The sequence below is a fragment of the Polyodon spathula genome, chromosome 26 (assembly GCF_017654505.1).
Source record: "Polyodon spathula isolate WHYD16114869_AA chromosome 26, ASM1765450v1, whole genome shotgun sequence".
Taxonomy (NCBI): domain Eukaryota; kingdom Metazoa; phylum Chordata; class Actinopteri; order Acipenseriformes; family Polyodontidae; genus Polyodon; species Polyodon spathula.
This window is the reverse complement of record NC_054559.1, coordinates 16,029,678-16,051,781: the sequence shown is the minus strand read 5'-3', so window position 1 is coordinate 16,051,781 and position 22,104 is coordinate 16,029,678. Positions and strand designations below refer to the sequence as shown.

The window sequence follows — 22,104 nt, the reverse complement described above, 5'->3', positions numbered from 1 at the left end:
TGCTCACAGTGAGGTGTGAGGGGTCCTGATGTCCAGCTGGAATAGACCCCTCCACGCTCACAGAGAGGTGTGAGGGGTCCTGATGTCCAGCTGGAATAGACCCCTCCACGCTCACAGTGAGGTGTGAGAGGTCCTGATATCCAGCTGGAATAGACCCCTCCACGTTCACAGCGAGGTGTGAGGGGTCCTGATATCCAGCTGGAATAGACCCCTCCATGCTCACAGTGCAGGGCAGGCTGTTCACAGACCTGGAGCAGCTCAGGGAGTGAGAGAGGGGGACAGAACCGCATTCAAACTGAATGAATACGTTGTCCGTATCGCAAAGACAAACCTTCACTGTGAATAGAGAACACAATCTCCCTGGCTGTTCTCAGACCACAGAGATGACATCGGGAAGCAGTGCTTGGATGAACGAATGGGAGAGCAGAGAACAAGAAACCTGCATTCCATCGAAACTTACAGCATTGTGCCAACAGCTGAGAAGCCTATTCGTTATGGATCATTGAACCCAACTAGCCAGAGGTCTGATAACCCTCAGCTCATAAAAGGAATCTCTCTGGATTCTGCATGTCAAAGGGAGAAGGCTTTCATACTTGGCAGATGAACAGATACCCAGGCTTCACAGACAGTGATTAAAGGAGGGGGTGCTTGAACCTAACACTGCAATTGAGCTTCTGAACTGTCCAAGTGCAAAGACAACGGGAGAGAACTGAGATCTCAGAAGACACCTCGATGAAACGCCTACTGAAAGACACACTTCTAGAGAACAAGCTGCCCACATGTTTGATTAATCAGTAGGTGCTGTTCAATGGCTTTACTGTAAAAGTAATGAGCTGTACTGGTAAAGCACTGCTGAACGGCAGCCTGCTGCTGCAACCCCCTACAACATTATCATTACACGGAACACTTGACTCATTTCTATATATATTATACAGGCTGCTACCTACGGGTAAAACTACTATTTTTGTCCCCATACAACAATACTCAGAGTTTGCGTTGCATGCCAGTGGCGGATATCACCACAGTGAAATAAAAAAAATGTGTTCTCCTCTGTAGAGAATAATCACACCTGGAGGGCTGTAGTGTATTCATCCACTGAATAGCGGTGCTGAATATATGGGTGGGATACAGTGGTACAGCAATGAAGACCACAAAGCTTTCAATAAACCACACTGAGTCAGATTTGTTTCCACTCCTTCATGCAGTAAGCTTGCAAATGGTTCAGAGAACATTCTTCTCGGGGCTTTGCAACATGAGGGCTCTCTGTCACGCTGAATGCAGACGGAAGTGTCTCCAACATGAACCAGCTGTATAAACTCGGATTCGGAACACATGCACAGGATCCTGTGGTTTCAACCCCGGAGTCCTTCTAGAGCTTCAAACACCAATTCTTTGAGCTTGTTTTTCACACACACGCCCTTATTAAAAATGCTGAGAATTATCTTTGTTTTTACACTGGCAATGTGACGTGAACCTAAAACTTGTTCTTCACACATTTAAATTCGGGGCAAATTAAATTATTTGAATGATATTACAATATACTGTAGTAGAGTTCTACATAGTCCTTATATTGTCATCACTACACCAATATAAATCTTTCATGTCTTAAGCACTCTGTCAACAGAGCACTGAAATATCTGCATATGAATGAAAACAGCAATCAGATGACTGTTTAGAGTTGAAACAATCTTGATAAAACGCTGGGTGAGTGACAGCTTCTCAAGATAGCCAAATTAAATGGCGCAGGAATCAGTCTGGAGCCGTTAAACCGTTCAGTCTGTTACACATGAATCAAGCTTGGGGCGAGGGGATTGTGCTGATACTCTGGAAATAAACCCATTCAATAATGCATTTCCTTGGTTTTGAAGGAGAAAAAAAAAAAAAAGGGGGTTGGATTTTTTTCCACTGCTCCTCTATGCTGCCAAACGTCTTGCATGTATAGAGATGTTAGCACACAACAGATTCTGTTTTTTTTAAATATACTACTTATTTTGTATTTCAATTTCACAACATGCCCCCACAGGTCCATACTGTACTGAAACAATTTGCCTGCAATTGCACACGCCGTTAAAAGCACTGCATTGAACTCTACCTGGTATCTAAATTATATAAAGTTACCATATTGTTATGATAACTTACTCTAATTTTGCTAACTGCAAAAGTTCAAATGCAATGTAGCAAATTACATAAATACAGCTTGTGTTCTGAGGTTTTTTTGAAAAAGAAAAAATATTTGGTATTTTATGGGCTAACTGAATCCTGTTAAAATGTATTCATTTTACAAAAAAAATTTGCAAACTGCTGACGCGAAAACAAATTCATGGTTACCACAAAACAAGCTGCTGCTTAAACTGCAGTCTGTACTAATGCAGCCTGAGGCGTCTGTGCTGAACGGGACTCTGTGCACAGCCAGGGGGAGAAACAGAAGACGATTGTTTAGCCAACAGGCAGCATTTCCATCGCCAGCCCTGCCAGACAGCTTTTCAATGCATTGGTTACAGGGTGCGCTAGAGTTCTGGCTTGTCTCCTGCACGGCACACATTCACCTGGAGAACAGTATACCTTAGGTATTGTGGTCAACTGTACATATTCAATTATAATAAGAACAAACAATGGCTTTACACCGAGTCCTGGGTGTGGTTACACAGTTTAGATACTCCCTGCATTGCAAGAACTAAATCATTCAAAACTCGGCTCTCTGCACTGTACAGGTTTCATTACAGCGCCGCTCCTGCAGTGTCTGATCATCTGAAAAGGCAGGGAGAAGCAGACAATTCAACATGAGACTCCACTGCTGCTAATCAACAGCTAATTCAACTGAGATCGCTTTGAAGCCATGACCTTTAAAAACTGGCCAAGAACTCCTGTCCAAAACTCAATTAGGAGAAACCTTCTTAGCCGTTTAAATACACCCTTCTGCACAACCTCGTGCTCAATAAACGTGCGGCATATTTTTGTATCAGACACTCATTTTAAAATCCATTCAAATCCTACCCGTTGGGGCTCGTCTGGGTTTTCCGGCTCTCCTCACTCGTGGAATAAACACAGAGCTCTGTGAAGGCTCAGGGTGCACCCCTCTAGAGGGTCTGTCCTCCTCTATGTACTCACTCAGGGTGCACCCCTCTAGAGGGTCTGTCTTCCCCTATGTGCTCACTCAGGGTGCACCCCTCTAGAGGGTCTGTCCTCCTCTATGTACTCACTCAGGGTGTCCCCCTCTAGAGGGCCTGTCCTCCTATGTGCTCACTCAGGGTGCACCCCTCTAGAGGGTCTGTCCTCCTCTATGTGCTCACTCAGGGTGCACCCCTCTAGAGGGCCTGTCCTCCTCTATGTGCTCACTCAGGGTGCACCCCTCTAGAGGGCCTGTCCTCCCCTATGTGCTCACTCAGGGTGCTCTAGAGGGCCTGTCCTCCCCTATGTGCTCACTCAGGGTGCACCCCTCTAGAAGGCCTGTCCTCCCCTATGTGCTCACTCAGGGTGCACCCCTCTAGAAGACCTGTCCTCCTCTATGTACTCACTCAGGGTGCACCCCTCTAGAAGGCCTGTCCTCCTCTATGTACTCACTCAGGGTGCACCCCTCTAGAAGGTCTGTCCTCCTCTATGTGCTCACTCAGGGTGCACCCCTCTAGAGGGTCTGTCCTCCTCTATGTACTCACTCAGGGTGCACCCCTCTAGAGGGTCTGTCCTCCTCTATGTACTCACTCAGGGTGCACCCCTCTAGAGGGTCTGTCCTCCCCTATGTACTCACTCAGGGTGCACCCCTCTAGAGGGTCTGTCCTCCCCTATGTACTCACTCAGGGTGCACCCCTCTAGAGGGTCTGTCCTCCCCTATGTACTCACTCAGGGTGCACCCCTCTAGAGGGTCTGTCCTCCCCTATGTACTCACTCAGGGTGCACCCCTCTAGAGGGTCTGTCCTCCTCTATGTGCTCACTCAGGGTGCACCCCTCTAGAGGGCCTGTCCTCCTCTATGTACTCACTCAGGGTGCACCCCTCTAGAGGGTCTGTCCTCCCCTATGTGCTCACTCAGGGTGCACCCCTCTAGAGGGTCTGTCCTCCCCTATGTACTCACTCAGGTCGAGCACGTCGTCGGTTTGGATCAGGTCCTCCTCTCTGGTCAGTGGAAGCTGAGTCTCGGGCTCGGACCTCAAATGCAGCGACAGGGAGCGCAGCATGAAGAACACCCGGATTGCCTGGGAGACAGAGAGAGTGAGACACAGTGCACAGAGGACGAGAGTGAGACAGTGCACACTGCACAGAGGGACAGAGCGAGACACAGTGCACACTGCACAGAGAGACAGAGACACAGTGCACACTGCAAAGAGGAACAGAGACACAGTGCACACTGCACAGAAGAAGAGATCAAGACACAGTGCAAACTGCAAAGAGGGACAGAGACACAGTGCACACTGTGCAGAACTACTGCTGCAGCACACCCCCTGCCCCAGAGCAGTGTGCAAGGCTGCTTCATAAATCCTGCACAGCAGCTTGAACCCTTGGAAAGCGTTGCCATGGTGTGCACACATGCTTTTCCCTATGCTTACACTATGCACTCACTGTACTTCTCCGCCACGGTTAACAGTGGCTTTTACCAGGATTTTCACCTTTTTTTTTTTTTTTTTTTTTTGCAAAGCACACACTCAAGTCTCTCCAGCTTCTGAGAAAATGGATGTCAAAGCAGTTTTGTTGTACAACAAAATGAAGTTTCCTGTCAGCAGCAAGCAGACGCTGTACCTAGGAGTTTCTCACACTGGTGGTTTATGGCTGACTCTTTATCAACACATTGAGCATTTCTCCTTACTGTCCAACCACATTTACCAACACACTGGGCACATTGTTTAAAAGGGTTGGGATCTTAGCTGGTGAGTGATCGGTGCAGCACAAGGAGTACGATTCACAGATTTCAATGGGGACCTGGCTTACAAAACCCACCCAACAGCCTGCAGATTCACTGAAGCCTCTTATAGTAAAGAAGTGGTTCTTAGGAGAGCTGGTTATTTGGTCAAATACCACAAATGCTTTAAATGCTTTTTTGTCTTGTTCTATTCTGAACTGGATTACCCATGAGAGAGACATGACTGGGGAAAAAACAATGAAGAATAACTGAATCACATCCATCTTGTTATTTTGCTGATGCATGTTCTTTTTCACATAGTAAACAAGCACTTATCAACATGACCCTGAAGGAGAGGAGAGGATGCAGGCTCCGGATCTCTTACCCTCCTGGTCCTCTCCACGTCTCCACAGGGCAGTCTCTTCACAAAGTCAATCCCCGTCAGAGGGGTTCCCGTGGGGGGAAGGAGGATGGAGGCGTCCATCATCAGGTACTCGACATTCAACGGTTTACTCTGAGGAGGAAACAAAACAAACAAAGCAGATTAATACACTTTTAATAACAGCGACCCGGGAAAAATCAGCGGCCAGGGATTCTGAACTAAACCGAAAGGTGTGCTGGCATGATGAAAGCTTTCAGGCATTTCGATGGTATGTATTGTGAAATGGAGTGACACACCCTGCAGCCTAAACTACTTGATATATTTCATAACTCTGACATGCACAACTCTGCTTTACATAATTCACCAGCTGGGAACCACAGCAAGTGTTAACAGTAGTCTCTGTAGATGTAGTTCTGTATCACAGGTGACTCATATTCTTACTGCTGGGAATTTTGGGAATGTGTATGGCCAATGTAGCTCTGACCTGTACGATTACAGCATCCCTGATGTGACTCACCCCTGCAGGGTGCTGACACTCACTCTACTCTGCTGACCAATTCACTGTTTCTATTAACAAAACTAAAAACACTATCCTAACAACCTGAATGTTGCAGTTTTCTGTGCATCTGATCCAATACCAATATATACGTTTGGCTGCAATTGACTCCAGGGTTCGTTCTATTGGTTTTTCCAGTGAAAACTACGGGCAGCAAAGAATCTTGTGACCTTGTTTTTTCACACTAAAATGGCTCAATCCTTAAATGTGTTTCTACAAGTCAGAGTTCTGACGTGCAAAGATCTGGCATGATAAAAAGCCCTGACAATTTACACATAAAAAAAAAAACAAACAAAAAAAAAAACATTCTTTTAGATTTCTAAAGAACAAGATAAGAAGTTAAACAGCTCTATTGCAACTTGGAACATGAGTGTGCAGTGTATGACCATGCAGTTCTACAATGATGTCACCTGCAGGGTCTGTAGCAATCTTCATTTTAACATGCGCTATGCTGGACATATAGCAACTGTACTCTGGACCTTGCATACAATGCACATGCCGTTTAACAAGCACAGAGTCTAAACGTGGTGAAACAAGCAAACAAACAAACAGACTTCTGAGTTCTGCACACTCACTGTCATACTCCTGTGTTCATCTTCAAACATATCCAGGAAAATTTCGTCTCCCTGGGAAAAGAAAAGAAAAATCCCACATCAGCACTTTGATTGTTTTATTTTCGGTTGTGTTTTTAAACGCTAAGCCAGCAGCTGTTTCTTGTAAAGCCGGTTTCCAGTAAGACCTCAGCGCCCTCACTGGAAACAGAAGATCCTCAGTCAGTCAGACAAAGGAGATACGGGACATGTCAGTAGGATTTAAAGCAAAGCAGCTTTCTTGTGCATGCACTGCAGTCTGCAATTCCATCGGCATGGAATGAATAGACGAATGCTCTTGGCATTCACTTTAAGAGCTAACGGTTACATTAGACCCCAACATCTTTCATTCAGATTATCGTACATTGTACTTAGCCAGCCTTCAACCACACGCCAGCTTTAAAACGTGCATTTTGATACTATGCCAGACGTGCTCTTCAGAATCTCATTTCAAACTATAGCTAAACTAACTGGTGGGGGGAAACGATACAATACGGGTTTGATAGACTGTGTGGTTTTTCTTGGAAAGCGCACATCAAAGGAAAAAGGAACTGAAAATCAAGCACTTCTTTCAAAGTGGAGGTTAGTTCATTAACCATCTGAGTCACTGAGCGCTTTCAGGGTAGAAATGGCAGTAACAAGGGGACAGATAAGCAGAAAACCGCTGTGAGATTCTCCTGAAAGCAGTATATCAATCCTAGGAATCAGCCCCTGCTTCCTTGTCACTACAGTGTTTAACTTTACAAAACAATCCAAAACGCAAGACGGATTTTGAGAAGGTGAAGAGAGACAGCACCCACAGAACTGCCCAGGCTCTCTTTACGTTGTCATTTTATTGATGTGAATTATAACAGCCAGGTCAGGATCTAGGCAGGGGAGGGGTGATACAATCAAATGTTTCTACCATCAAATCAACAGAACTTACTGTTGCCAACTGTACAAAAGACAAAGAGGGCCGCTCAATAAGCACTCACTTCAAAATGAAGCCCACAGTGCAGACTACTTAAAGATGGACATCAGATCTGGAACTTAGTTGGAGATTTGAGATCAGATAAAAAGAAGAAATGCCAAATGACTCCCCCGCCCCCATATTATTTACAGCCTTTGCATTGTTTTATTCATTGTGCACGAACACTTCTACATGCCTCTGCTTGTCTCTAATATCAAAACTAAACTTCAGAAAACTCTGGAAGCCTGGATAACTCAAACTGAAAGTGCAACATATGGGCCATTGCACTGCGCAATAAACCCACAATGTCTTGGAAATGATCCATCGTGATTAAATAAACATGCAAATCCAGGTGGTGAATGATAAAGCCCTGCTGAGTACACTTTGAGAACGTTGGGGTGCGGTTGAGAGTGAAGAAGCTTCATCTCCTAAGTATTGTAACAGTGAATCATGCCTTCAGCCCTGTTTGAATCATTAATCCAGAAGTGAGAGGCCCCTGGGGCCGGACACACCGCTGCTTATCTTCACATGAGGGGAGGGACCGAGCTCACTAGACTAGAAGACAAGAAGCCATGCAGGCCAACACCCCCGACGTCATCATTGCCAACACTGAACATCACTGCAACACGCAGCATCACCACGGCTACGCCAACAAAGGCGTTTGTTGGCACCATTTGTCTTTTCCACTTGGCTTTGTGAGTTTGAATTCAGAGTTTTTGTCAATGTGTTTGAAGTTGTGGAAGACCCTGTTGGTTTTAGAAGGAGGCTGCCCCAGAGTCATATGATCGCTGGATTAGGGATCTGAAACATTAGCGAAGAGTTCCTCTCACAGGAGCTACTGCTACTGGGACAACTTCTATCGAATGGCACTCAATACGGTCTGTCTGGCTGTCCGCCTGTCTGACACTTTCAATAACTGTACTGTAATTACTGTAGCTTCATTTAGAAACCCCCTCTTAGCAAACAAAATAAAATAAAACAGGATATGTTTTCCTGCATTTGAACTTGGATCAGCGCTTTCCAGGGAGCACAGTCATCACTTGCCGGTCAGCATGCAGAGTCATAAGCAACCTGTTGCTAAGCCACAGGCTGTGCCTTGAACATCAGCTGTTTAAACCAAATAATTAAAGCATGAAATCTCCCAACAGGGCACAACAATCCTGAATATAAAAAATAAAAAGTCACAAAACATTATTTCTTTAAAACCGCCACTAATGAAACCACGATAGCATGAACTCAGACCCCCTTGACCTTGACCCTGACCCTGTCATGGAGAAGCTTGACTTATCAGCTGTGAAGGCATGACCTTATTGACCAAGCGAATATGTTCTGGGAAAAGAACAGGCCACCGTGCATAGCAGACCACAGGAATTCTTACTAAGCAAGATTTGCCTTTTTTTAGACTTAACTTATTTGTACAAAGAGTCCTCACTTCCTGCGAGTAAGTCTTTAAAACAAAGCTGCAAACTGTATTGTGTCATCAAGTTCCATGAAGTTAGGTGTAATCCTCTCAAATCTTAAATAAAACAATAACTTAACGCACAAACTATTATTATTTTACGATTTGGCTTTTCAGTTATTTTTCTTTTGCACTTTATTCTTCTGCATTTGTATTGTTGAATTGAAATGAAAAAGGTTTGAACATAACTCGCTTTTCACAAACACAAAAAAGGGATTTTCAATCAGAATTCATTGAACACATGCCTTCCCTGTTTAAATGCATTATGAGCACTCTCAAAGTATGAATCAATCAAACACACACACACATATATATATATATTTTTTTTCTTACAGCTCTGCAAATAGGGTCCATTATTATTTGCTCCAGTAGACATATCCGACAATCTGTCTCTGGAAGCACTACACACTACATATACATTCACTATACATTATATATACATACACACACACATACACACACACATACACACACACACACTGTATGTATATATTGAAGCGAAGTGGGTGTTTACCTTATAGAAGCGTCGCAGCAGGTGAATACTCTCCTCTTTGGCCCCCTGTGATAAAGCAGAGATAAATTTACAATTAGAAGTGGTTATTTTCACTGCAAACTTTCCTTTGACCCCCCTGAGACAGATTCGGAGACGCCAGACGGGACAAATGAGCTGGAGTTAGCAGTTCCATTGTACACTAAACTATGAGGCTGCAGGAAAAACACATCAAGCGACGCTTTCTCTAGCTCTCAAAACCTACTGCACACTCACCCATATAGACACAGTGCTCCCTCGCTGTTCCACCAGTCAATAATAACCCTAACCCTATCCCTACTGCACACTCACCCATATAGACACAGTGCTCCCTCGCTGTTCCACCAGTCAATAATAACCCTAACCCTATCCCTACTGCACACTCACCCATATAGACACAGTGCTCCCTCGCTGTTCCACCAGTCAATAATAACCCTAACCCTATCCCTACTGCACACTCACCCATATAGACACAGTGCTCCCTCGCTGTTCCACCAGTCAATAATAACCCTAACCCTATCCCTACTGCACACTCACCCATATAGACACAGTGCTCCCTCGCTGTTCCACCAGTCAATAATAACCCTAACCCTATCCCTACTGCACACTCACCCATATAGACACAGTGCTCCCTCGCTGTTCCACCAGTCAATAATAACCCTAACCCTATCCCTACTGCACACTCACCCATATAGACACAGTGCTCCCTCGCTGTTCCACCAGTCAATAATAACCCTAACCCTATCCCTACTGCACACTCACCCATATAGACACAGTGCTCCCTCGCTGTTCCACCAGTCAATAATAACCCTAACCCTATCCCTACTGCACACTCACCCATATAGACACAGTGCTCCCTCGCTGTTCCACCAGTCAATAATAACCCTAACCCTATCCCTACTGCACACTCACCCATATAGACACAGTGCTCCCTCGCTGTTCCACCAGTCAATAATAACCCTAACCCTATCCCTACTGCACACTCACCCATATAGACACTATCTATATCTATATCTATATATATTTTTTTTTAATACATTGATTGGTGTTTAAACAGCTCCCAAAGTAAACACAGCTCCTCTTCAAATTAAATGCACAGGCATTATCATCATACAGTAGGAGCTGATTACACAGTGGACTGATTTTGAACCATGTTCACAAAGACTTACTAGGACACCCTTCGCTTTTCATTTACTGAAACTGCCGATGACTCATTCAGGAATTTTACAGCACTCAGTAGCGGGAGCAAACAATAACTTGAACAAGGAGTTTCTTGTAACCAGGCTCTTAAGAAAAGGAGAAGCCTGCTTTTGGCTCCAAGCCATCCAAGTACAGAGCACATCCCGTTCTGAACAGTGTAGATCTGATAACCACAAGGAGTCTCAGCAGGAACCACTAGTTCCCGGCGTTCTTAAACTACACTGTAGGGACTGGGGAAACATGAATTCCAGCCAGCAAGGCAATACCTGCGATATCAGTGAAGGTCAGGGCTAACACTATGACACTACATGTCAATGACTTTGGTCAGTGCTGTCCAACGGATGACACAAAAACGTGAAGCAGGACTTTAATGGGTTTGAAAACAATACAAGGACAGACACAAATCTGTTGTTGTTGATCAAATCAGGTGCAGTCAAAAGTCAAAACACAGCTAACAAACAGAAACAAAACAACTGACAAGACAAAACAAAACACGACTAATGAAAGACAAAACGCAACTAAAAACACAACCTGTTTAGAAATGCATATAAAAATATCAAGATTTGATTCGATAAGTTTAACTGTGCATGGCATAAAGGAGAAGATTTGGTAGCATGACACTGCTGTCATGTTATCTTTACAAAAAACTGTGTTATGTTGATTTTAATTTGTAAACATGTCAAAACGGTGATTCCACTGGGTATGACTCAGTGTATTTACACGTACAAAACAGTATGCTGTTCCTACCCGACTCTGTTTAGACATTCCCCCAGTAATGAACTCATCCTGTGATACACATTCACGCCCGCAGCAGGACTGAGAAAAGTGTCAAACTAGAGTGGCACCAATGCCACGGTTTCTAACTTTCATCTTTACCTCCAAGCAGGCGAGGTGAACGTCTTTAATGATGCAGTCACTGCTGGACTGCACCAGCTGCTTCAGCAAGAGACAGCTCAGCTCCAGGGTCGCCAAGCGAATCTTCCCATCTACAGAAACAATACCAAATACACAATATCACTTAATAAAAGCACAGTAACAGAAAAACATAGTAAGCTCCATTAGCTGTAATAACAGACCTTCTTTCCACTCAGCCCTAAATAAGAATGCTGTAAACAGGAAAAGTACGGCATGCAAGGCATGTTGGTACCGGCGAGAATCAGCTGCAACAATACAGGACACTCAGCGGTCATAAGTAATAAGGCTCCCAGTTGCCTAGGGCTATTAAAGCTGGGAGAGGAAGCTGCCAAAGTGACTTGAGTCTGTCACGCCAGGGTGTGCTTCCCTCACTGCAGGATCACATTTCTACACTGGAACCACATCAGAGCCACAAAAATAGTCAGAAGCTGGACTCCGACTCGAATCAGGACATTCTTTCTATCTCAGTCTGAAGGATTTATAGTACCTGGCTGTGCTGCCTGGTTCATGATCCTGATGAGCCACTCTGCCAGCACATGGCTGTACGAACTCCTCTCTACCTGCTGTGCTGGGAGCTGGATCTTCTCCAGCAGCTGTGAGGAGATACCTGGAGAGACGAAGCAGGGTCAGATGACACCGAGCAAAGGATGAAGTGGATGCAGAAACGTTTGAAGAACTGGAGAAGGTTTCAACAACCCAAGACGGGAGATATTCAAACTGTTCTGGAACCTTTAAACATGAACGCAGTGACAGATCATGTATCTACTTCAACACTAAAGAAGAAACAATGGGAACGTACCTTTACTGTGGGACATGGCGTACAGGAGACAGAGGACAAAGAGGGCATAGTAGTCGTCCGTTGAGCAGTCTAGTGCATTATAAACCATATCCAGAAAGGGTCTGGAAATGACATGTAAAGCATTAGAAGCAGCTCATACTTACTGCATGGTATTCAGGTTATAAGCACTCTTTACCTGCAATATGGGCATGCATGCAGACTATAGAAAAGTGCGCTCTGTGCAACAGAACCATAGAAGCCACCATATCCACTAAACTCAAATGTCATTTTAAAAAGAAAACAGGGAAGATATTAATTTAAAATCAGATCAAGTCACAATGCAGTTAACTTCCAGGCTTTTCAATTGATCATGTCTGTCTGCTTCATCACTCCTGCAATGCTCCCCTCACTGCTCAGTGTTCTCACGACCCCCGTGTTCTTCAGGGAGTGGAGCTGGCTCCAGACTGACCCCCCCAGGGACCCCAGTACAGTACCTGCTCTTCTGGACCTCGATCCCAGCAGCTGCAGCCGCTGCCGTCTTCTCCTCATCCGTCGTGTTCTGTTCCGTAAACCCAGACTTCTCAGAAATCTTACACCTCTCCATTATTACCATCTCTATCTCTGCAGGGAAGCACTGGGGTTAAGACAGTCTTCTCCAGTTTCATTCATTTCGATACAGCACAGTACATGAAGTCCATTCTAAGCATGGCTCCTCTGAACACAGCAGTAGCATTTATTTATTTTTAACAATGTGGAGATGGCAAACAACGTGAAAAGCATCACTTTACTGTTTTGCAGTGAACATGTTTAAGAAGTTTCTTCCTGTTTTAACCAATAACTGCCTACAAAACAAGTTAAAGGGAATCACAAGGACAATCTGAGAATCTGCGAGCGCTGGAGACTGGGATTCTGAAAGTTTGAGAAAGGCTTTAAGATTTTATTTCGATACAACACAGTAAGGGAGTACATTCTGAACACCATTCCTTAGAACATATCAAAGTTTGACTTGTTTCCAATTGGACTTTTAAAAATCTGATCGAGTTTGTATCCGGACCACTAGTACAGTAACAGCTTGTTTCATATAAGCTATGAATTAGAAAAAAGAACTATTCCTATGCAGCTGCTAGTCCAAGTAGTCTTTTAGAAGCTACTCTGCGAGAAAGCAGTGAAGCGTAAGACAGACCACATTACCCACTGCTCAATTCAACATACTACACAAAACAGCTTATTTTCAGTGATTACCGAGTTGTTTTTGGCTTTTCTAAAACCATTTAGGTCAATTAGGATGGGGAGCAATAGCAAGGACCACAGGCATGCTTGTGTTCTCAGAAACATTAAAGTGAAGACTGCAGTCCGAATAGAGAGCAAACAGAGTACAAGAAAGAAGATGTGTACGGTACATTATGAAGAAGAGATTTCAATGGACACAAAAAGGAGGTGAATTCACAACCACTGGTCCAAAAAAACTTTAGCTTTCTGACCATCAACTCAGGACAATCATATCGTTACTTTTAACAGTTTTACCAGCGATGTACCAGACTGTAAGTCAGTCCAAAAATATACAATCAGTGGATCTCACTGAGATTTTAAAAAGCAACAGACAGAGTGCTGCCAGGACCAAAACCAAATCCACTGCAGCTGTTTAAATGAATTCCTCCAAGGCGTGGTCACGTTCATGCATCAGTATTAAGAACCATCATTGTGAGTGCAGCCCCTGACACACGAATGGCACATCCAGCAGAGAGGGGGTGTCTGGAATCGCAGTCGGAGCACTCACCTTCGTTGTCTCCACTTGTCTTGTTGCCTTTTGAACTAGCCTCTGTACCTTTAGCCTTGTCTGGGTCTTCCTGGGCCTCGTCGGGCCCTTTCTCGTCTTCCTCATCCTCCCCCACATTCTTGTAGTTTGGTCTTTTCTGCACCTTCTTTCTTCCTCTTTGACGGTTTATTTCCAGTGATCTTTCCAAGCTCTCTGCAGGCTTCGTGAAGCGCCGGACGCTCGTGGTCGCCTGATGAGGAGAAAAGAGAACGTCTTTTTCAAAAAGCGATCCACTTTTATATATTATTATAATAATAATAATAATAATAATAATAATAATATTAATAATATTGTGTCGTGCTTGGTTTGATTCCAATGGTTGCTCTTAGTAAAAGGAATGAAGCTACAGATTCAGAATCAACTCAAGGGAACAGCACCGGAATATCAGAAGTTGGACCGCACCACACTAGTGCATGCCAGGTGAAGATTTACAGGCGTTTCTGGATTGCTGCTTTGCACAGAGCTTGCTACTGAAAATCCACCACAAAGGCCTGCTAGCAATGTACTGAAACGGGAGTGCAAACCAGCAGTTACACGTTCTGGCTATGCAAGCATTTTGTTTACATCTTTAGTCAGCAGTTCTGTAACATTGGTTCTGTATCACTGTCTTCATCACAATGACTGAAGATACCATCTCAGTTCACTGTAAGTGTGTGGTGGCAGTGTTCTGTGTAAACCTGCGGTGGTAGGGTTCTAAAGAAATCCGTGAAAGAGAGGCTTCATCTGCACCCAACACAAGCCACCATTAAACCGCACCTTTCCACTGCTGATTATAGCATGGCCACAGGCTTTCCCGACTCCACACCATCGTAGGTCTGCCTAAATGAAGAGAAGTGCCAGCTCTCTCGTCTCCGGCACTGGATCTTACTTCTCGGCTGCTCCTGACCCTTCCCTTTTCTCTCCTGCTCTTAGTTCTTTTGCATACTCTCAGTTTCACAGACCCCGATTCGCACCTAATCTAACCTTGCCCAAAATGTGCGCAAGGTGAAAATCAAACTGAAATGCATCATGATCATCATCCCACAATTCAAAAAATAATCCTATGCATTTTTTCTCCGGATATAACAGGAAGTCTGAGGTTATCTTTCTTGTTGAAGAAATAGTTAAAGGGATATGCAAATCACAGTTTAAATAAACCCTACCTCTACCACAGAGTCATTACCTGAAGGCAGCTCAGTTTTACAGAAAGAGGAAAGGCACAGACTGGGGAGCTGAGACGTTCACCTGGAGAAACGAAGGCGGCACTTTCTCTGTTGCTTGTGTACCTTTAAGATCTGTGGTATTTCCATGAATGGTGTTTGGCACTTAAGAGTGTTCAAATTTATAAATAAATGGATCCTTTGTGTTTTACTGTGCCAGGTGTTTCATTCGCTTGGCTTTTATCCAACGCCAGTAAGAACGAACGGGCAAGTCAACCAGCACCATTCCAGCAGAAGAAAGAATACTGCAAACTCTTATCTGCTTGATCTACAGCCCCATTGTTTTTTACACATTTAAGATGAAAACACTGCATCACCGTGTTCATCAGCATAATGCAGCAGTACACAAACTGTGAAAAAGCAGCAAGCATAGTGATTAGCAGTGAGCTTTACCAACTAACTATATCTGTCTGTCTATATCTGCTTATCCCACCATCTACGATACCACTATGCTGATTCATTATGATACAGTACTATTTCTAAACTGAAGACAAATCCGAAAAAGATAATGGCTTTTTTTTTTTAATGCCTGCCTTCCTAGAAGGCAGAGTTAAAATGTGTTTTCTGACATCTGTTTTCATTAATTCTCAGAATTTTAAATTGCTGTTCACTTAACCATCACTCTACAAAAAGAGCAAGCCTTCCTAGAAACCACTGCCTATTGATAACCACGAGACACCTCTTGCCTCTTAGTGCTGATCACACATGCACGCTCCTGCCTGACACACACACTGCTCTAGATTCTAGATTAGTGTTGATCACACATGCACGCTCCTGCCTGACAGACACACACTGTTCTAGATTCTAGATTAGTGTTGATCACACATGCATGCTCCTGCCTGACAGACACACACTGCTCTAGATTCTAGATTAGTGTTGATCACACATGCACGCTCCTGCCTGACAGAAATACACTGCTCTAGATTCTAGATTAGTGCTGATCACACATGCATGCTCCTGCCTGACAGAAATACACTGCTCTAGATTCTAGATTAGTGCTGATCACACATGCACGCTCCTGCCTGACAGAAATACACTGCTCTAGATTCTAGATTAGTGCTGATCACACATGCACACTCCTGCCTGACAGACAATACACTGCTCTAGATTCTAGATTAGTGCTGATCACACATGCACGCTCCTGCCTGACAGAAATACACTGCTCTAGATTCTAGATTAGTGCTGATCACACATGCACACTCCTGCCTGACAGAAATACACTGCTCTAGATTCTAGATTAGTGCTGATCACACATGCACACTCCTGCCTGACAGAAATACACTGCTCTAGATTCTAGATTAGTGCTGATCACACATGCACACTCCTGCCTGACAGAAATACACTGCTCTAGATTCTAGATTAGTGCTGATCACACATGCACGCTCCTGCCTGACAGAAATACACTGCTCTAGATTCTATATTAGTGCTGATCACACATGCACGCTCCTGCCTGACAGAAATACACTGCTCTAGATTCTAGATTAGTGCTGATCACACGTGTTCAGACCACATATAAAGAACTCAGGCGTGTAAAGCTTTTTTTATTTATTCATTTATTAATTTTTTTTTTACTAATAGACAAAATAGTAAATAGGATTGAGAATCTAGCCTAATTACATAAAATAAAAAAGTGAAAGGCAAACACAAGCAAGGTCCAATTTAAGGTCTGAAAAGGTTGTTTTTCGGTTCTTGGTTTTTTGTGGAAATGTCTTGATTGTGTATATAATGTGTAATTGCATTGCAAGGAGCTGAAAAGTGTTGAATGGAGCCAAAACATGATTAAAAAAACCACACAGAATCAAATCACACACAGAACCAAATCTAATCGTACAACACTTCACAAGGCATCTTGAAGCAATGCGTGGTGCTCCCCCTATGTATGGTTCTGGGGTACTACAGATAATACAAAGAAACAACTGAATGGATGACAACAACTCAATATACAGGACAGTGTACACAGAGACAGCAAGACAAGCAGTCCAGGCTAGCAGAATGATGTCAGACTCAAGTGAACGGGTTTCAATTTTATTAAACAGATCACAACATTTTTCTAACCCAAAAAACAATAGCTGTGTGTATATTTTAGTTTATCTAAAGCACTTAAAATGTTTCAAACTAGCACTGTCTGCAATTAAACAAAGCTTCTTCACTGTTCTGCATAAATGATCTTGAAACAGTAAAAATTCACGTGTGGGTGTAGCATATCCTGTGTTATACACTGGTGTTATTGTTGTTGTTTTTTTCATTTTTAGGAGCTTTCACTAGTTTCAGACGTTCGCTGTCGTGCAAACTTGCAGCTGGAGTTGTTGCTGACACACATGCGACTCGAGAGCAATTTGGATCTGATCTCTCTATCAATCAAAACACCTGTGCAGCGGGCCTGAGCAGATTGTGCAAGATAACAACAACAGGCTTGCATTTTGTTCTCTCTCTCTCTCTCTCTCTCTCTCTCTCTCTCTCTCTCTCTCCTCCCCCCCCCCCCCCCCCCCCCCCCCCTCCCCCCCCTCCCCTCCCCTCTCTCTAGCAAGAACAGCTAACTTTATCGAAACACAAATGCAAAGCCACGCTCAGGCACGGTTAACTGTGAGACTGTGGACACCGAGTATGGACGGCTGCACTGGGTCACACTAGTACTGCATCCTCGCTTCGTGAATACAGACTCCAGGATGTCAATACAATGGGAAAGTGGCATTACGAGTTTACTAACACACTAAATATCCAGTTGTGTTTCCAGCTACCTGTGCCCTACGTATTTATATTTATAGCTACAGACCCATTCCTCCCTGTGGATCAGGATCCTTTGCATTGATTTAATCCCTGGCCAAACACATGGCAACAAGGCAGGCCTGGGACTTTTAGAGTTTAAAGATAGAGCTTTTCCTAGATTATAGACACACACACTATGGTAAAGGAGTCTTCCTTCTTTAAGGAGGTCACGTCTGGTTCAGTTTTACTCTTTTACACGGTCTCCAAATTGTGTAGAACACAAGCTAAAAACACAGAGTTAACTTGAATATATCTGACGAGAGTAAGAGAAGAACTGGAACGGAATCGGAGAGGACTGTCCGCAATAGAGAGCGCTGCACAATCCACAGGGGAGGAAGCAAAGCAGCCGGGATTCAGCTCACAGCCTACCGAGATAGGGGACTATTTAGGGTTTGGTCTGACCTGTCTAAGGGAGTATGACAAGAGGTTAATTGTCATTGGAATGAAAACATCAGTCCACTGCCCATGGTTTAGAGACAGAGCAACTTTCCTGAAAACTTCCATCTTTTTTCCTGCTAAAATCCTCAAGTGCACACTGCAATCCACAATCTCCTAATTCTCACGCACACACACCAACCACATGACAGGTATGACATGCTGCACTCATTGTCATAGAAGGGGCTCACCAAACAGCAAGCAAACAATGCAGGGGCTCACCAAACAGCAAGCAAACAATGCAGGGGCTCACCAAACAGCAAGCAAACAATGCAGGGGCTCACCAAACAGCAAGCAAACAATGCAGGGGCTCACAAAACAGCAAGCAAACAATGCAGGGGCTCACCAAACAGCAAGCAAACAATGCAGGGGCTCACCAAACAGCAAGCAAACAATGCAGGGGCTCACCAAACAGCAAGCAAACAATGCAGGGGCTCACCAAACAGCAAGCAAACAATGCAGGGGCTCACCAAACAGCAAGCAAACAATGCAGGGGCTCACCAAACAGCAAGCAAACAATGCAGGGGCTCACCAAACAGCAAGCAAACAATGCAGGGGCTCACCAAACAGCAAGCAAACAATGCAGGGGCTCACCAAACAGCAAGCAAACAATGCAGGGGCTCACCAAACAGCAAGCAAACAATGCAGGGGCTCACCAAACAGCAAGCAAACAATGCAGGGGCTCACCAAACAGCAAGCAAACAATGCAGGGGCTCACCAAACAGCAAGCAAACAATGCAGGGGCTCACCAAACAGCAAGCAAACAATGCAGGGGCTCACCAAACAGCAAGCAAACAATGCAGAGGCTCACCAAACAGCAAGCAAACAATGCAGGGGCTCACCAAACAGCAAGCAAACAATGCAGGGGCTCACCAAACAGCAAGCAAACAATGCAGGGGCTCACCAAACAGCAAGCAAACAATGCAGGGGCTCACCAAACAGCAAGCAAACAATGCAGGGGCTCACCAAACAGCAAGCAAACAATGCAGGGGCTCACCAAACAGCAAGCAAACAATGCAGGGGCTCACCAAACAGCAAGCAAACAATGCAGGGGCTCACCAAACAGCAAGCAAACAATGCAGGGGCTCACCAAACAGCAAGCAAACAATGCAGGGGCTCACCAAACAGCAAGCAAACAATGCAGGGGCTCACCAAACAGCAAGCAAACAATGCAGGGGCTCACCAAACAGCAAGCAAACAATGCAGGGGGCAAACAGCAAGCAAAGCCGTCTGATGGGTCTACGCGAGATCAGCTTCGTCTCTCTCTCAACCGACCAAAACAAACCTTGTTTAGCACTTACTTTCTCAACTGCTATCTCACACGCTGCGTGCTTCTCTAGATCTGAACAGCATTTCTGGTGTGATCATGTGAGAGAATTGCTGGTAAGAGCCAGCAGTGCTGGTAAACATCTCATACATTACGGGAAAGAATAAACAAGGTTAGAAGGCTGACAACCCCAGCACAGGTAGCATCAAACTACATCTGAACTTGACAGGAAGCAACTGACCACCCTTCACGCCATCCAGGAAGGAAGCTAAAACCGACGCTCAGCCGGTGTTAAATAAAGCTCCCTGCCAGCACACACCCGTTTCCCAAACACACCAAAACCACCAGAGCGCTACTGTCTCCAGGGATTGCGCGCCCTGCTGCACAGAGCTGCATGCTGTGCTTCATTTCAGAAGGGATGCTTCTGCAAGGCCTCCCAACGAAAGCAATGTGAAAGACTGATGTCACAGTGATGATACGGATCTTATTCTGCAAGCTTGAAAATACCAGCAATGTGCAAATCAGCAAACCCTTTGTAGTAAACATCAACCCAAGAACAGAAACCTGAAATCAAAATTTATGCATATTTTAAAGAAAAAAACCCCACTATTTTATTTTTGCATGTACTATTCAGGACAACCGAGCATAACCCTACATTTGTTACACAGGTTCCATTTTTGCACACGTCTTTCAGAATATTCCTGTTTAATATATTTATATGTACATTAAAGTGCAAGCCAACGGGGGAACAGGTAGCACACAGCTCAAATTTATAACCAAGTTATTAGTGTCGATCGGTCACAGCTACATGTCACACTGCGATATACCACGTCTGCATCAACAGCAGAAAGGGGAAGAAAGGCCCTCTTTATCAAGTGACAAGTACAGCTCACACCAGCAAACAGAATCAGAAAATGGGTTCTGTTTCTGAGAAAGGCAGCTTTGTGCTGGCACACCTATATATGGTATAACCCAGCCAAAGCACTGACCAACAAAAAACTTCGTCCATCCTGACAGAGAGACTCTTTTTTATCTACTTTTTAATTGGCTTCGTTTTTTTGGTTCGTTTTCTGTGCTACAGTATAACTGAGCTTGAAGAAAGCAGTTTACCCTCCAACACCAAACAGATGCCTGGAATCCCATCTGTGCATTTTCACTAAATAAACAAACAACAGTGCCGCCACTTTGACAGCAGTAATAACACAAAAACAGGTCTGTTTGTTGCAGATTTACTGGAGAGTTCACAAGAGCCTTGGAGAGGCCAGGTCCAAATGCACAGCCTGTCCGGCAGGGTGCACGCTGGGCTGCACAGCCTGTCCGGCAGGGTGCACGCTGGGCTGCACAGCCTGTCCGGCAGGGTGCACGCTGGGCTGCACAGCCTGTCCGGCAGGGGGCACGCTGGGCTGCACAGCCTGTCCGGCAGGGGGCACGCTGGGCTGCACAGCCTGTCCGGCAGGGGGCACGCTGGGCTGCACAGCCTGTCCGGCAGGGGGCACGCTGGGCTGCACAGCCTGTCCGGCAGGGTGCACGCTGGGCTGCACAGCCTGTCCGGCAGGGGGCACGCTGGGCTGCACAGCCTGTCCGGCAGGGGGCACGCTGGGCTGCACAGCCTGTCCGGCAGGGGGCACGCTGGGCTGCACAGCCTGTCCGGCAGGGGGCACGCTGGGCTGCACAGCCTGTCCGGCAGGGTGCACGCTGGGCTGCACAGCCTGTCCGGCAGGGTGCACGCTGGGCTGCACAGCCTGTCCGGCAGGGTGCACGCTGGGCTGCACAGCTTGACTTTACTGTTCACTGTAGAATTCACTCTTACTGAGCCTCCTTGCAATGCATGTCGATTTAATCTGACCTGATGTCTAAACTTTATTTATCAAATCAACATTCAGCTTCCCTTTCAAGTGCTGCTTATTAGATTATATGTTGAATGGTGCACAGTATATTCCGGGAAATCTCTCATTCATCCACGTTTGTGCACAAAACAGGATGTCCTAGTCAGAATGAGTGTTGTTATTAGAAACGCTTGATGCAGTTTGTAAGGCCAATGGCTCTTTTTATGGTCTGATTTCAAGATGCAAGACATCAGGTTTAAACACTGAGAAGTACGTTCTTGCAGAAACTGTTTCTCTGTTCACAAATGATGTATGTCCCCCTCTATAAGTGTGTGTTACATTACACTGTACAACAAACATCAGTGACCTACTGTGTAGTCTTGACTTGGAGGGATAGTAATAAGACTCCCATTGCATAGCGGTTTGATCCATTCCTGAGCTTGTTTCCTGTACACTGTGGATAATCAAGCTGGTAGTAAAGCCTGTAATGGGTGAAACTGCTCTGCAATAGGAGCCTTATTTCCATCCCTGACTTGCTATCGGCTGAAAGAAAAGCAGCTGCACTACACCTACTAGCTTGAATGTCACTGTATAGGAGAGTTTATTTT

At 44.9% G+C, this 22,104-nt stretch overlaps 1 protein-coding gene across 9 annotated transcripts in view; it reads right to left on the bottom strand.

Annotated features, from left to right (window-relative positions):
- Nucleotides 1-22,104, bottom strand: part of LOC121300845 (protein CLEC16A-like) — a 44,357-nt gene that overhangs the window by 12,534 nt on the left and 9,719 nt on the right. For 7 of the 9 annotated variants that reach the window (XM_041229775.1, XM_041229774.1, XM_041229770.1 and 4 more), the window contains 9 exons: nt 13,965-14,193; nt 12,682-12,808; nt 12,209-12,309; nt 11,897-12,016; nt 11,371-11,480; nt 9,280-9,324; nt 6,343-6,393; nt 5,215-5,343; nt 4,068-4,188 (listed from right to left, as the gene is read on the bottom strand). In XM_041229775.1, coding sequence (XP_041085709.1) covers nt 4,068-4,188; nt 5,215-5,343; nt 6,343-6,393; nt 9,280-9,324; nt 11,371-11,480; nt 11,897-12,016; nt 12,209-12,309; nt 12,682-12,808; nt 13,965-14,193 — 1,033 coding nt within the window. The remainder of the gene's footprint in view (nt 1-4,067; nt 4,189-5,214; nt 5,344-6,342; nt 6,394-9,279; nt 9,325-11,370; nt 11,481-11,896; nt 12,017-12,208; nt 12,310-12,681; nt 12,809-13,964; nt 14,194-22,104) is intronic. The other 2 variants (XM_041229772.1, XM_041229777.1) reach the window with 1 other exon arrangement.